Source organism: Phyllostomus discolor, chromosome 12 (genome assembly GCF_004126475.2).
Source record: "Phyllostomus discolor isolate MPI-MPIP mPhyDis1 chromosome 12, mPhyDis1.pri.v3, whole genome shotgun sequence".
NCBI lineage: Eukaryota > Metazoa > Chordata > Mammalia > Chiroptera > Phyllostomidae > Phyllostomus > Phyllostomus discolor.
The window spans coordinates 30503452-30519900 of record NC_040914.2 but is presented as its reverse complement, the minus strand read 5'-3'; the positions used below and the strand labels follow the sequence as shown (position 1 = coordinate 30519900).

The 16449-nt window shown below is 46.9% G+C and overlaps 1 protein-coding gene across 1 annotated transcript; it reads right to left on the bottom strand.

The window, feature by feature from the left end:
- Positions 1 to 1018: 1018 nt before the first annotated feature.
- On the bottom strand, positions 1019 to 6496 carry ZSCAN22 (zinc finger and SCAN domain containing 22). The gene is made up of 2 exons (XM_028530482.2): positions 5786 to 6496; positions 1019 to 3227 (listed from the first exon to the last, which is right to left on the bottom strand). The coding sequence occupies exons 1-2, from the start codon at positions 6270 to 6272 to the stop codon at positions 2158 to 2160; spliced, it is 1557 nt and encodes a 518-aa protein (XP_028386283.2). The 5' UTR covers positions 6273 to 6496; the 3' UTR covers positions 1019 to 2157.
- Between the last annotated feature and the right edge of the window lie 9953 nt (positions 6497 to 16449).

The window sequence follows — 16449 nt, the reverse complement described above, 5'->3', positions numbered from 1 at the left end:
CTCTAAGCATAAATAAAATCTTCTAAAAATTAGGTTTGTATTAGTTTAAATCATAGAAAATGACTTCTTTGTGGATAAAAAGTATAAAATATTGGCAATTTAATTACATTTAACTGTGAAATTACTGATATTTGATGATTTTCTAAACGAAGAATTTCCTATGATTTAAACAGATACAAACCAATTCTGTAAAAATCAACTTTATTAAGGTTTTATTTACATACAATAACATATATACCTTTCAAGTGTTTGATGGAGTTTGACAAATGTAACCATGACATAATCAAGATCTCCATATCCATCTAGTTTGTGTGTACAATTCTACAAGTTTAAACACATGGCTTGAAATTAATTAAACACATGGCTGAAATTAATACAGCTGCATTGGCATCCTTCAGCTTCATGCCTGCTTTATATATCCTTTTGTATTCCTTTACCCTCAGCTTTTCCACGTCCTTGTTTTAAGTGTGCTTCTTCTATAGAACCCCTACAGGTGGGGTAAATGGGTGAACTTTTTTTTTAGTTTAAGTAAGTTGAATTTTAAAAATCAAAGTCAAGCCCTGGATCAATGTGGCTCAGTGGATTGTCAACCTGCAAACCAAAGGGTTGCGGGTCAGGTCCCCAGTAGAGGGCATGTAAGAGGCAACCAACACATTCTCTCCCTCCCCTCCTCCCTTTCCCTCTCTCTAAAAATAGATAAATAAAACTTTAAAAAAATCAAAGTCAAAATCAAAAGCACAGTAAGATTTCCACTGGAAGGTTATAATAAAAAAGACATCCCTTCCTCTACTGTGTGGTGGGAGAAAGCCCTGAAAACATACACAAGGACATTGCTGGGTGGAGTATGGCAACCAGATGTGAGTCAGGGCTGGTCCTCTTATGTCCTGTAGTAATACCTCATGGATCAGAGAATGAAACAGCCCTGCACACTGCAAGGAGTAGGAAATTTGGGAGAGGTAAGTTGCAGGCGCTCTGGGAGCGAGAAGGGCAAGTTGAAGTCAGCCTGAGGGGGTGGGTGACAATTTGCTGGGGAGGGAGAAGATATTTGAAACATCTTGGAGGAAAGCAAAGAGGAGGGTTCCAGGCACCAGTACAAAGGCATGTCAGTGGGCAAAAGTATGGCTTCTTCAAGAACTGCTAGTAGTTCAATGTGGCCAGTGGGGCCATGTCACGAATGCTCATGGACAGGTGCAGGAGTTTGAGGTTCATTCCAGACAACAGTCCATTGAAACCATTTTACATCACGGCACACGCAGAGAGATGACCATATTCAGACACATATGTGAAAGTAACTGGCAAGGTTGTTTGGAGCCCAAAGTAACTCTCATCTTGGCAAACTTGCAACCCATTCAGGAAGCTCTGCTGTACAAGGGGAGGCATTAGAGAGCTTTCTGCCATGGTGGACATGATCAGAATCAGTGTATGGGAAGAGCGCCATGGAGGCTGGTATGGAGAAGGCAAGAAGGGGCCTGGAAGGCCCCCTGCTGGAATCCATGACAGGCGATGAGGGCTCACATAAAGTGACGATGATGGAGAAGAAAATGAAGTACAGGTGAGTACAGGTAAAACCAAAAGGGCCAATAGCTGGTGGGATGTGAAGGAGGGGGGAGAGTCACAGACAAATGCCTCCAGGCAAGTGTCAGCAGCATCCTCAGTGAAGGAGAGGATGAGATGCAGTGTCTGGAGAGTGCCTCATGAAGAGGCAGCCTCGTGAGCTGGCCTTGGAGTTGGACAGTGAATTGAATAGTCAGTGGAAAAGCACAGAGGTGGTGTGGGCAGTGTCCCACCTGCTAAGCAGAGGAGAAATGGGAGCATGAAGCTGGAGACCCAGCCAGGACCATCCCAGGACCACTGAGTCCTGACAGAAATGCTACCTGACTGCCCTGGCTCTGAGGACAAACCAAGCTCCTCAGCTCACCTGTCCTCTCTCTGAGATGGGTTTAGTGTGAATGGAAGACAGTGGGATACTTCTGGAAGCTGGATACTTTTGCATTCATCTGGATCATCAAATGCAGAGCTGCTCCTAGATAGCCCTACATCTGCCCTTAAGAACTCATCAATCTGGGGGAGCCATTGATGGCCCACCCTGTTTTCCCTCGCTCCTTTGGAATTCAGGGTTTCTCTTCCATGCTGAGCCCAAGGGTGCCGCCCGGTGGGTCACTGCAGGACCGTGATGTGGACACGCAGGTGCACCAGGAGGGCGGAGCTGCGGCTGAAGGCCTTCCCACAGTCGCTGCACTTGTAGGGCTTCTCTCCGGTGTGGACCCTCTGGTGCTCGGTGAGGGAGGAGCTCTGTGCAAAGGCCTTTGGACAAACCTGGCACTGGTATGGCTTCTCCCCAGAGTGGACCCTCAGGTGCCTGATCAGAGCTGAGCAGTCACTGAAGGCTCTCCCACAAGGGTCACACCTGTAGGGCTTCTCCCCTGTGTGGGTGCGCATGTGCTGTGTCAGGTGGGCACTCTGGCTGAAGGCCTTGCCGCACACGTCACACGTGTAAGGCCGCTCACCTGTGTGTACTCTCTGGTGCTGGGTGAGGTGGGTGCTGCGGCTGAAGGTTTTACCACAGTCCCTGCACCTATAAGGCTTCTCCCCTGTGTGGATGCGCTGGCGCTGTGTTAGGTGGGTGATCCGGCTGAAGGCCTTTCCACACTCCCTACACTTGTGGGGCTTTGCCCCTGTGTGCACAACCTGGTGCTGGGCCAGGTGGGTGCTCCTGCTGAAGGCTTTCCCACACTCACTGCAGGTGTAGGGCGTATTTCGGGAATGGCTCTTTCCGTGTGGCTCCAGGGCCCAGGTGCTCTGGAACATTTTTCCACATTCTCCGCACTTGGAGGACGTCCTTCCTGCATGCACGCATGGAGGCTCTGTCCCAGGACCATCTGATGGACCAAATTTCTCCTCAGAACGAGTCTTCTCTTCCCAAGTGTCATCTGGCCACACATTGGGACTGCTCCCGAAGGCACCAGATTCACAGCTGGACTGGCCCATGGGGGCATCCTCATGATGCCCTGGAGTGTGCCTGAAATCTGCTTCTTGGGTGGCAGATTTTGTCCAGAGATCCCCCAAGAGTCCTACCAGTTTCTCTGAGCTGCTCTGGGGTTCAAAGGCATCACCAAAGCTGTGTTCTGGGGAAATGCTCCCCATGAGGATCTTAGTGGCTGTGTGTGATGATTCTGAATGGCTGTGCTCACAGCTTTCCTCTGAGGGCTCAGCTCCCGGCTCCCATCCTGAAACAGCCCAAACCGCAGTGTCAGCCCTTCCCTCACACCTGCCTTTCCTGCTCTGGCCTGGCGTCACTCTGCAAAGGGACACAAGGGCCACTCCTGACCTGCGGCCCTGTTTCCACAGGGAAGTGTCTCCATTGGTGTCTTGGATGAAAAGGCCGCATGGCTGGTCTCCTACATCATCAAAAGCTGCATCACTTTTGCCCTGGCTGGTGTGGCTCAGTGGATTGAGTGCTGGCCTGTGAACCAAAGGGTCTCGGGTGTGATTCCCAGTCAGGGCACATGCCTGGGTTGCAGGCCAGGTCCCCAGTTATGGGCGTGTGAGGGGCAACCACACATTGATGTTTCTCTTCCTCTCTTTCTCCCTCCTTTCCCTTCTCTCTGGAAAGAAATAAAATCTTTAAAAAGCTGCATCACTTTTCAGAACATCTGATCTTCCCCCACCCCCAAACTCAATTGCTCAAAGCTCCTGATTTGGGCTCAAAAGAACTGATTCGAAAGAAAGTGAGAGTGAGACAGTGAATATAGGAGGGATCTGTCCTTGCCATTGCTGTTCATGTTTCCCTGATGGCCTCAGTGTCCCTCACACTCAGCGCCTGGCCTCTGGGTCTGGGTGGGTCTGCAGGTGCTCTGGCTGGATGAGGGATCAATCCTGGATTCCAGGGACTGTGAAATTTCCCACACTCAACTCTACCTTGAACCCAAGTGGAAAATTGCTGCTCTAAGGGTATGATGTGCCCACCTGGCCTCTCCACGCCTGGAAGGCTGAGACCCAGTCTTTAAAGTACTGTACTGGCAGAGTGGGGCTAAGGGCAGCTGAAACTGAGTTGTGTTTGCAGTGGAGGCACAACCTACACTTGATGGGTGCACAAGACACCAGTTCCCAGACAGATCCCAAGAAGGAGGGGGTGAAAAGAGTAACTGTGGCGAGTCCCCAGTGGGGCACCAGCATCGCCACTGGAAAGATCCTGGGCTCAGGACAATATTGCCCTCGTCTGGCCTCAGTTTCCACATCTGTAAGAGACAGCTAATAGAAGCTGTGGGCCTCCTCAGGCTACCGACCATTATTAGTCTCCAGGTGCAGTGGGTAACATACATTGCCTTGTTTCAGCTACACTCTTGTTTCACACAGGGAAACTGAGACCCAGCTGAGGGAAAAGTCTTGAATAACTTGTACAAGGTCACACAGTTAGCTCGTGGCCAAGCTGGGGTTTTACCTCTAGTATCTTGTCCTTAAATTCCGCAGATGTCCCCTCAGTTCCCCTAACTCTGCCAGCCATGTGCTGGGTCCTGCCCCCTACCTCTTCCTATATTCCAGAAACCTGCCCTTCCCAGAATGCACTGGTCCATATACAACAAGGGGCCTTTGGCCCACCACGTCCTCTGACTGGACTCTGGCTCTGTCTCTCTCATCCTTTCAGCCCCATTTTGCCTTTTTTTGACCCTGGAGAGGATGGGGCCACTCCTTCCCGAGGCCTGGTTTATGACATTGGCCTGGGCATGGCTAAGGGAGGGCACCTGACCAACTTCTTCCAGAAACATCTGTTTCTCAAGGAGCTGAACAAATTGTCCTGACAGCTACATTTCCCATGTGTTTAATGCAGCGCTCAGTGATATTGACGTAGGTATTACAACTGCAATGTTCATTTTACTGACAGGGAAACTGAGGCACAAGAGAGTCACACAGCCAGGAGGAGTCAGAGCAGTGGCTAGGTCTACCAGGGCTCAAAGATCCTTCTATGTTCAAACTCCACGCTACTCCTGCCCAGGCCACACCTCCTCTTAGGTGTCTGGCAACACCCGCCCCACCATCTGCTTCCTTCAGGTGGGGCTGGCCCCTTTCAGGAGGAGCCTTCACTTCCTGCTCTGGAATGTCCCAGGGCTGGGTCCTCCCTGTGTTCCATGGGACTACCCTGGGCCAGGACATCTGAGTGGGTCTCCCAAAGTGATGCTGCCCACTCAGGACCAGTGCAGGTTTGATCACCTAGACTCTGGAGGCTAGCATGGGGGCAGAAACTCACAGGGAGTACACAGGGACACCTAGTGTTTCTATCCTCCACCTGCACCCCAGAGACCGGGTGCCTCATTTGGTATGAGCAGCCTAGTTTTCCTCTGGGGATCTGCCCTTGCTCACATCATTCTGTGGGGTCTGGTCAGTCAAAGACAAACATAAGACCCCTGTGAGGTTCACAAGGCTCAGCCTAGGGACCCTTCTCTGTTCTCCCCTGGGGCTGCTGGACTGGTTTTGTCTCCTTTGGGGGAAGAAATGACTTAAGAAAGAAGCTGTCACAGGAAAAACCAACTCAGAAACAGGATAACTAAGAAAGAGTCCTGATGTTATCAACCGACTCCTGGACACAGCCATGAGGCCTCCTGATTTGCTGTAGTCACTTCAGCCATAAAAACAGACATGCTTATTTAGCACAGTGTGAGAGTACAGGTGAATTACAAATGGGAGGACAAGTGCTGAAGGACCCCAACCCCGACCCTGGCCCTCCCCCATTCCTATCTAGTCCTTGCCTGTGGTGTCCTACAAACACCTGCCCATCACTGCCCCCTACCTCTCTTGTCCAGCACCTGAGTCAGATCTTCCACCAGCATGGCGGCCTCTTTGCCACTCTTGGGGCACTGGGCCCCCACCCAGGCCTGGATCTTGGGGGGCAGCACACCCAGAAACTGCTCCAGCACCAGTAAGTCCAGCATCTGCTCCTTGGAGTGCACCTCAGGCTGTAGCCACTGGCAGCAGAGCTTGCAGAGCTGGGTCAGGGCCTCATGAGAGTTGGATGCCTCCACATAGCAGAAGTGCCGGAAGCGCAGACGAGCAGCCTTGGGGTGGACTGTGCTGCCAAGGCCACATTCCTGGATCTGGGAAAGGCTGGTCTCCTCGTCCTCTACTTTCACTTGCAGGAAGCCATTCTGTTCCCAGGGCACTAGGCTCAGGGGGATCTGGTGAGTGGCCATTGGGTAGCAGCACTTCAGTGAGCCCTGGATCTGGGTGTGCAGAAAGACCAGAACTTTGTCATTGTGGAACCTAGGGTGCTGCTTCATGGCTGTGGAGTGGGGCACACACTGGCCTGGGGCCTATAAGATGTGACTCACTCTCACAGAGAGATAGATACATGAACTAATCAGGACAGAACCCACTTGGTGGTAAGCACCATTCCCAATGATTGCACATAGTAACCCATTTAAAACCCCTAACAGCTATGGCTAGTGTGGCTCAGCTGGTTGGAGTGTTGTCCCATGAACCGAAGGGTTGTAGGTTCCATCACCAGTCAGGGTGCATACTCAGGCTGCTGGTTTGATCCCTGCTTGGGGCACGTAGAGGAAGGCACACAATCAATGTTTTCTCTCTCACACTGATGTTTGTCCCTCTCTCTTCCCCTTCTTCTCTCTTTAAAAGCAATGAGAAAATGACCTTAGGTGAGGATAAAAAAAAAAAAAGAAAGAAAAAGAAAACTCACAATGAACTCTGGAGGTGGGAACTTCTCTTTCCAACTTACAGATATGAAAACAGACCCAGAGGAAGAAAACATCTGTTCAGTTGCCCAGATAATGAAGGGATGGGTAAGTTTAACAATCCAGAGGCAGCCAGACCCTATGGTCAGCCTGCTTAAGGTGCACTTTTCCCACAGGCGGCTGGGTTTCCTTCCTCTCCCATACACATTTTCCACATAGCCACAGGGTCATTCCCTCACTGTATTTGCTATTTATTTTGTAGCTTCTGAGATGGCTACATAGATAATTGGCTTTCAGCCTTTCTTCTTTTCTAACACATCTGACCCTTGAACAACCTAGGTTTGGATTGTGTGGATCCGTCTGCAAGTGGATTTCTTTTCTTCTCTTTCTTTCCTTTTCAAAAAAGATTTTATTATTTTTAGAGGGAAAGAAGGGAGGGAACAAAAGAGGGAGAGAAACATTGATCAGTTACTCCTCACATACCCTCAACTGGGGGCCTGGCCTGCAACCCAGGTATGTACCCTGACCAGGAGTTGAATCTTTGACTTTCTGGTTCACAGGCCAGTGCTCAATCTACTGAGCCACACAGCCAGGGATGTATGTGGATTTTTTCAATACTGTAAATGTATTTTTCTCTTCCTTATGATTTCCTTAATATTTTATTTTCTTTTAACTTACTCTTTTTTAAAATTTTCATTTATTTATTATTTATTTTTAGAGAGGGAATGGAGGGAGAAAGAGAGAGAGAGAGAAACATCAATGTGCAGTTACTGGGGGTCATGGCCTGCAACCCAGGCATGTACCCTGACTGGGAATTGAACCTGCGACACTTTGGTTTGCAGCCCTTGCTCAATCCACTGAGCTATGCCAGCCAGGGCTTAACTTACTCTTATATAATACATATAACATACAAAACTTATTGGGGTGACACTGGTTAATAAAAGTTATATAGGTTTCAGATGTAAAATTCTATAATGCATCATCTGTACCACAGCATTGTTCAAGGGTCAATTGTACATGTACTTTAAGACTAAATTTCCCTCTAAATACAACTTTAGCTGCGCACCCATAAGTTTGATGTTGCATCTTGATTATCATTTATTTAGCTGTAAATATTATGTAATTTCTGTTGTGGTTTCTTCCTGAACCATAGGTTATTTGGAATTTGGTCTTTTGGTTATTTTTATTACTGAATTCTAGATTAAGTCTGTTGTGCTCAGAAAATGTGCTTTGGTCAATTTCAATCCTTTGAAATGTACTGAGGCTTGGTATGTGACACACTATATCACAAGTAACGAACACAAGGCCTGAGGGCTGAATCTGGCCCTCCACCTTGTTTTATCCAGCCTGGCACCTTGTTTCTACCTGGTGGCAGCACCAAGCTCCTTGTCCCTAGTTAAGGAGTAGTTACTTTTATATGGTTCTAAAATTACATTCACCCTTTGAAGGCAACCACGAGGCTGATGTGGGCCCTGGTGAAAATGAGTTTGACACCCCTGAACTATAATGGTTAATTTTTGTCAGTGTTCCACATACAATTAAAAATAATGTAAGCCTTCTAACCTTGGCTGGTATAGCTCAGTGGATTGAATGAGGGTCTGCAAACCAAAGGGTCAATTCCCAGTCAGGGCACATGCCTGGGTTTCAGGCCAGGTGCCCAATAGGGGCGTGCAAGAGGCAACCACACAATGATGTTTCTCTCCCTCTTTCTCCCCTTCCTTCCCCTCTTTAAAAATAAATAAATAAAATATTTTAAAAAATAATGTAAGCCGTCTTAGATGAACGACAAAAGATAGAACAGATAAACTGGACTTCATCAAAATTAAAAAGTTTTGATATTTGAAGGCCACCATCAAGAAAGTGAAAAGGCAACCCACAGAATGGGAGAAATATTTCCAAATTATATACATGATATGGGGATTGCATCTCAAACAGCTCTGTAGGAAAAATATAAATAATCCAATTAAAGATAAGCAAAGGATTTGATAAGACATTTCTTCAAAAAAGATATACGAATGGCCAAAAAGCACATGAAAAGATGCTACAGAGAAATGCAAATCAAAACCATAATGAGATACCACCTTACACCTGCCAGGATGGCTATAATCCAAAGATAGGGTGTAGAGAATTTGGAACCCTGATAATGGGAACTGGAATTATAGGAAGAAAATGTAAGATGGTGCAGCCACCGTGAAAAATAGTCTGGCAGTTACTCAAAAGGTTAAACATGGAGTTACTATGTGACCTAGCAATTCCACTCTTAGGAATACACTCAAAGGAAATGAAGCCATATATGTCCACACAAAACTTTGTATACAAATGTTCACAGAGCATTAGAAATAACAGCCAAAAAACAGAAGTAACCCAAATGTCCATCAACAAATGAACAAAATGCTGTATATACATAAAATAGAATATTATACCTAGTAAATTGGAATGAAGTACTGATTCATGCTAAAGCATGGTTGAACCTTGAAAATATTATGCTAAGCAAGGGGTGGATTCTTCTGTGTTGTGGGGCTATGCAGTCCCTCTCCCACAACCTTTTCCTATTTGAAAAGTTATTTATATATATTACGTCCTGGCTGGTGAGGCTCAATGGTTGAGTTCCAGCCTGTGGATCAAAGGGTTGCTGGTTCAATTCCCAGTTGGGGCACGTGCCTGGGCTGCGGGCCAGGTCTCTAATGAGGGACATGTGAGAGGCAACTACACATTGATGTTTCTCTCCCTCTCTTTGTCCCTCCCTTCTCCTCTCTAAAACTAAATAAAATCCTTTAGAAATATATTTATATACATCTAGTATATCATAAGCTCACCTTTTTAATGTATATTTACAAGGTTATACAACTATTATCAAAATCTAATTCCAGAATACTTTCATCATCCCAAAAAGAAATCCATACCTATCAGCAGTCACTCTCCATTTCCTTTCCCCCCAACTCCTGACAAATACTTATCTGCTTTTTGTGTCTGTTCTGTGCCTACTCTGGGAACTTCATCCAAATGGCATCACACAACACATGACCTTTGTGTCTGGATTCTTTTACTGAGCACAATGTGTGTGTGTGTGTAGTTTATTTATAATCTTATTTATATGTTTATTAATTTGAGAGAGAGAGGAAGGGAGGGGGAAAGAGAGAGAAAAAAAAATCGATCAATTGCCTCCTGTATGCATCTCAACTGGGGATCGAATCTGCAACTTAGGTATGTGCCCTGACTGGGAATCAAACCTGTAACCTTATGGTGTAAGGAACGATGCTCCAGCCAACTGGGCCACCCGGCCAGCACCTGAGCACAATGTTTTTGAGGGTGATTCACACTGTAATATGTACCATTATTTCATTCCTTTTCATGACTAAATATTATTACACTCTCTAGACAGACTATACTTTATCCATTCAGTTGATGAACATTTGAGTCATTTCTACTTTTTGGTTCTTATGAAAATTGCTGCCATTATGAAAATCGCACATATAAGTTTTTGCTTAGACAAATGTTTTCAATTCTCTGCTGAGTGATATATTAACTCTATGCTTACTTAAAAAAAATTAGCTGGCTGCCCTGGATGGGTAGCTCAGTTGTTAGAGTGCCGTCCTGATACTCCAAGGTTGTGGGTTCCATCCCCAGCCAGGGCACATATAAAAATCAACCAATGAATGCATAAATAAGTGGAATAACAAATCTATGTTTCTCTCTATCTTTAAAATCACTAATTTTTTAAAGCAATAAATTAATAAAAATACCTGTTTTTCTAAAGTGGCTACAGCATTTTATGTTCCCACCAGCAGTGGATAAGGATTCCAATTTATCAAGATGGAGGAATAGGTGGACGCACCGTACCTCCTCGTACAACCAAGATTAGAAAACCAATAATTTACAACAATAATTCACTATCAGAATAACACCCAGATCCGGCAGAGGATTTATCTGAATGGAAGTCGGGCAGCCAAGAAGTTGAAGTAGACGCGTTCGTCCAGACTGGTAGGAGAAGACGAGCCGGGCGGGCGCGGGGCTGGCTCGGGTCGGCGGTGCGCGGAGGTCGAGGGAAGGTTTGGCGCGAAATCGGCGCAAAAGCCATCCGGCGAGCAAGAAGGCAGCAGTGATCCCTGAGTACGCAAGCTGCGGCTGGCAGACCCAGAGGGGTAGAGATTGTGGACCAGGGCAGAAGTCGCGGCCCAGAAGCCCAGACAAGGGCCTGAGTCCAGGGGAACGGAACTACTGCCATTGTTTTCTCCCGCCCCGCCCCCACTTATAACATCACAATCTAGTGACTGGGGTGCCCAGCCCCAGTGAGCACCTAAGGCTCCGCCCCCCACCGTAACAAGAGCAACCAGACCGGAAAAAAAAGGAGAGACAGGGGGGAAAAAAAAACCATGTTTTCAACAGAGCAGATCAGTCCCCCAGGACTCATCCTTTTGAGCGACCAAGAATTAGCCAGTCTATCAGATGCGCAGTTCAAAACACTGGTGATCAGAAAGCTCACGGAACTGGTTGATTCTGGACGAAATTTAGATGAAAGAATGCAGATTACCATAAAAGAGATGCAGGAAGACACGTGGAGGAGAGCCAATAGTGAAAGGAAGGAATCTGAGTCTCAAAACAATACAGTGGACCAGAAGGAAGATACAATCAACCAAGCAGGAAAGCATGATGAAATAAGAATTCAAAAAACTGAGGAAAAGATTAAGAGCATCCAAGACACCTTTAAACGTTCCAATATCTGAATTATAGGGGTACCAGAATCAGAAGGGGAAAAGCAACAGATTGAGCACGTATTTGAACAAATAATAAAGGAGAACTTCCCCAATCTGGCAAAGGGAACAGTCTTCCAAGAAATCCAAGAAGCTCAGAGAGCCCCAAAGAAGTTGGACCCAAGAAGAAACACACCAAGGCACATCATAATTACATTAGCCAAGGTAAAAACAAAGGAGAGAATCCTAGAAGCAGCAAGAGATAAGGGGACAGTCACCTACAAAGGAGTTCCCATCAGACTGTCAGCTGATTTCTCCAAAGAGACCTTACAGGCAAGAAGGGGCTGGAAAGAAATATTCCAAGTCATGAAAGACAAGGACCTACATCCCAGATTGCTCTATCCAGCAAAGCTCTCATTTAGAATGGAAGGGCAGATAAAGTGCTTCTCAGATAAGGTCAAGTTAAAGGAGTTCATCATCACCAAGCCCTTATTTTATGAAATGCTAAAGGGACTTATCTAAGAAAAGAAGATAAAGAAAAGACATGTATAGTAAAAGGACAGCAAACTCACAAATATTAACAACCACATCTAAAGCAAAACCAAAAGAAGCTAAGTAAACAATTAGAACAGGAACAGAACCACAGAAATGGAGGGCACACAGAGGGTTAGCAGCAGGGGGGTGGGAGGAGGAGAGAGGGGGAAAAGGTATAGAGAATAAGTAGCATAGAATGTAGGTTGAAAATAGATAGGGGGAGGGCAAGAATAGTATGGGAAATGTAGAAACTAAAGAACTCATAAGTATGACACATGGACATGAACTAAAGGGGGAAATGTGGGTGGGAGGGGGGTACAGGGTGGAGGGGAGAGAAGGGGGGAAATGGGACAAATGTAATAGCATAATCAATAAAATATATTAAAAAAAGAAGGATTCCAATTTATCTATACCTTTGTCAAGGTCTTTTATACTACAACTTTTTTCAGGTTTTCTCTGCATCTTCATTGTACAGTTTTTCACAGTGCATCTTTTTGCTTTTATAGTTTCATTTTTCCAGGAAAAAAATGAAATGTAACCCTTCCTAGGAGATCCCAATGCATGTGTGTTGTGGCTACAGGCTCCCCCTTACTCAAGGACTCCTTTACCTCCTCCACTCACAACTCCCACAGGAAAATTGTTTATAGCTTTTTTTCTCTTTCCCGTCTAATGTCAGCCCTGATATTCATGCTGCTTGGAGTCCCAACTCTGAGAAGCCACTTGGACAGAGGTATAGGAGACCTCTGAAGGAGTCATCGTTGTGGGCACAGAGAGAAGCAAACGTTAGTAAAACAAGACCCCAATGTGGAAATCTTTCAGTGGCAGTGGACAGCCTCTGGCAAAGCTGTGTTCTAGTTCCTAACTCCACTGTAAAGCTCACTTGGGCCTCTGGTCACCTTGCCATGACCCCATTTCTCTTAGTCTTTGTCTCTGTTATTCCCTTGTCCTAAAATCTGAGTCTGCATCTTATTTCTCCAGGCCCACAACTCCTTAATCAACTGAAGAAAGTGGTTCTTTCATTTCTGACTTCTTACTTATACCTCACCTGATAAGGTGCATACCTCAGAGGACTGTGGTGAGGCTATCCAAGGAGATCCATAATGGGGTCCAGCACAGGCCCTGGTGCACAGCAATTGTGCAGTAAAGCTCCAGTCTGATGACTCCACAGCCCCCTGCCAGACTTAAGCTCCCAGAAGGTGCCAGGGACATATCCATAAAGCGCTGGTCACACAATTTCAGCTGCAGTCAGGCAAATCACAACTTCTTTGTTACATACTTGGTAAATTCTGCAAATCACCCACATTGCAGTATGCGTGACAAAAATCTCCACCAAGCCCTGGCTGGGTGGCTCAGTTAACTGGAGTGTCGTCCTGTGCACCAAAAATCTGCAGGATTGATGTTTGTCCCCCATTCGGGGTGCGTCCAGGAAACAACTGATTGGTATTTCTCCCTCACATGATGTTTCTCTCCCTCACTCTACCTCTCTCTTTTTAAAGTCAATAAACATTCTCAGGTGAGGTTTTGTCAATCAATCAATCAATCAATCTCAGGATATCACATGCCTATATACATACACCCTACAGTCATAACTCAAAATATTCCCAGGCACACACAATTTCTGTCACAGCCTCACAGCATCTCCATCGCACAGTGTCATCCCACATTCATAATCTCTTGGTCGCATACAGACTTCAAGGCACACCTGAAATCACAGAGTCACACACAAACCCTCTCAGAATACCACAGAACCCACTTACCAAACCTCAAACAGCCGCCATCTTCGTCAGTAGCACTCCTGACCGGGTCGGTCAGACGCTCATCCTACCTGTGGATCACACACTCCCAGCCTGTCAGCCACAAGCCCACACCCAACATGTGTTAGACACAGTAGCTCGGTATTCCCGCACATGTCGCTACTGGTCGGCCACTCCTACGCCCTTCATCTCCTCAGCTGGCCCCACATTTCATCAGTTAGTTCTACGCTTGGTCCGTAGGTCCTCCTCACCTGCTACGCGTCTGTCCAGCGCTCACAGGTGTCAGCGCTCGCGCGGCTCGCAGTCAGCCCCTCATTCCCGCCCGCGGCCCGCCCCGTACACTCGCTCGGGCCACCTCAAGTGCTCCCGGGCCTGGGGTGTCCCTCTTGTGCCCGGAGCCGGGTGGGAAACCTTCCGGACCTACCTTCCTGCGATGCGGGAGGCCACTTCACGGAGTGGACGCAGAGATGCCGGACCGAAGAACCCTTTGGTGCTCCTACCCACCGCCAGCACGACAACTCCCAGAATGCGCCGCGCACCAAGACCACAACTCCCGGCACGTCTCGCGTCCCATGGCCCGTGCTTAGGCTCGGGTTCTAATTTCCAGAAGGTTCTGCGCAGGAGCCCGTGGAGCAGCCTAGGGCACGCCGGGAATTGTAGTCTAGGTGGGCATGCTGGCATAGGTCGGGTCTTTTCAGAGCAGGGGTGGCGGTGGGCGGATGGTGCGGTTGGACCCTCGGGAGAACAGTGTATGGTGCATAGTCGTAAAGGATGTGTGGGATGATGGTGAGGGGATGAGAGGTGTATGAGGAATGTGGGTGCTGGGGTAAGCCGAGGGGTGTGGGTGCCTGTGTGAGGGGTGTGTATCATATGTAGTGTGTGTGGCTCATTGTGACCATGTACAGGTGACTCCACGTCTCTATCGTGTGTAACTACATGTTACCTGGATGTTGGTGTGTGTGCCACTCTGAGACCACGTGTGGGTATTTAGTCACCATGTCATAAAATTGTGTAGATGCATGTGGCTGTCACAATATATGATGGTGTGAGACAGACATGGAGGTGATGAGGGCCTGAAACAGCATGAAGATCCCAAACTGTGTATGATGACCTTGTATGTTGCTACAGTGACTGTAATGGTGATAACAGGTTTAACTGTGTGACACAGTGGATGCCTGGTTGTGTGATTGTGTATGTCTGTCTCCAAATTTCCTTTTATGAAGACACGAGTCATTGGATTAGGTCCCACACATATGACTTCATTTAGCCTTAATTACCTCTTTAAAGGCCCTATCTCCAAATACAGTCAAATTCTGAGATGTACTGGGGGTTAGGCTGTTACCAACCTCCAATAAACATGCCCACAGTGGGGGGAGCATCCAGGTTGGCAACAGTCTATGGTATACCCCACTCAGTGCTCCTGGGAGAATTAAGAGGGTTATATGACTCTACTGGGAGAGGACAAGTGGAAGCTTGTACCTGGTGACTCCTGGATTCCAGGTTATGTACTTATTTTTTAAAATCCTCCCTGCCTGGTGTAGCTCAGTGGATTGAACCTGGCCTGTGAACCGAAGGGTAGCCAGCTCGATTCCCAGTCAGGACACATGCCTGGGTTGCAGGCCAGGTCTCCAGTTGGGGGCATGCAAGAGGCAACCATACATTGATGCTTCTCTCCTTCTCTTTCTCCCTCCCTTCCCCTCTCTCTAGAAATAAATAAATTTAAAAAATCTTGAGCACTGGCTGGCATAGCTCAGTGGATTGAGTGCGGGCTGTGAGCCAAAGTGCTGCAAGTTCAATTCAGTCAGGGCATATGCCTGGGTTGCAGGCCATGACCCCCAGCTACTGCACATTAATGTTTCTCTCTCTCTTTCTCCCTCCCTTCCCTTTGTAAAAATAAAGTCTTTTTAAAAAAATCTTTAAAAAATTAATTAAAAAAAGCAAAAACAAAATCCTCACCTGAGGGTATAGTCCCATTGATTCTTGAGAGGAAGGGAGAGAAAAACATGGACCAGCTGTTCCTCTAGCCCTACCAGACCTGGTATGGAACTCAAAACCCAGACATGTGCCCTGACCGGGGATTGTACCAGGGCACAACCTTTTGGTGTACAGGATGACACCCAACCAAGCAATGGGCACAGCAAAGAAAAAAGGCAATGTCTGTATAATGTCATGTGGATGTTTGCCTTCTGCTTCACTGTAGGTTAGAAAGCAGGCAGGTTTAAATTCTTGATTTTTATATACCTTGAGCTATGAGACACCAAGGATCACACCTCAATCACAAAGTTCTTTATGTGGACAACATGGACAGTGGTCGGAGAGCCTGGTTTCCCTTGGGTGTAAACTTGGAGAAAAGCTGATTGAGGTGAAGTTTGCAACTGTGGACATTAATAGTCATAACATGCCCTGCATAATATAGAAATAAACAATTTTCTCAGAAGTCTTGTTTTACCTGGCACTGATAGCTGGGACCTCTGGCAGAGATCCCATCCAAAGTGGGAGCCAGCCCTGGCTGGTGTAGCTCAGTGGATTGAGAGAGGGCTGTGAACCAAAGTGTCCCAGGTTCGATTCCCAATCAGGGTACATGCCTGGGTTGCAGGCCATGATCCCCAGCAACCGCACATCGATGTTTCTCTCTCTCTCTCTTTCTCCCTCCATTCCCTCTCTAAAAATAAATAAATAAAATCTTTTAAAAAAGTGGGAGCCACATAATCCACAAGGCACCCAAGCATACCTGGTAATGGGTGGGTGTGATGCCAAATCACAAGGAATTCCACCAGGCCAAAGCAA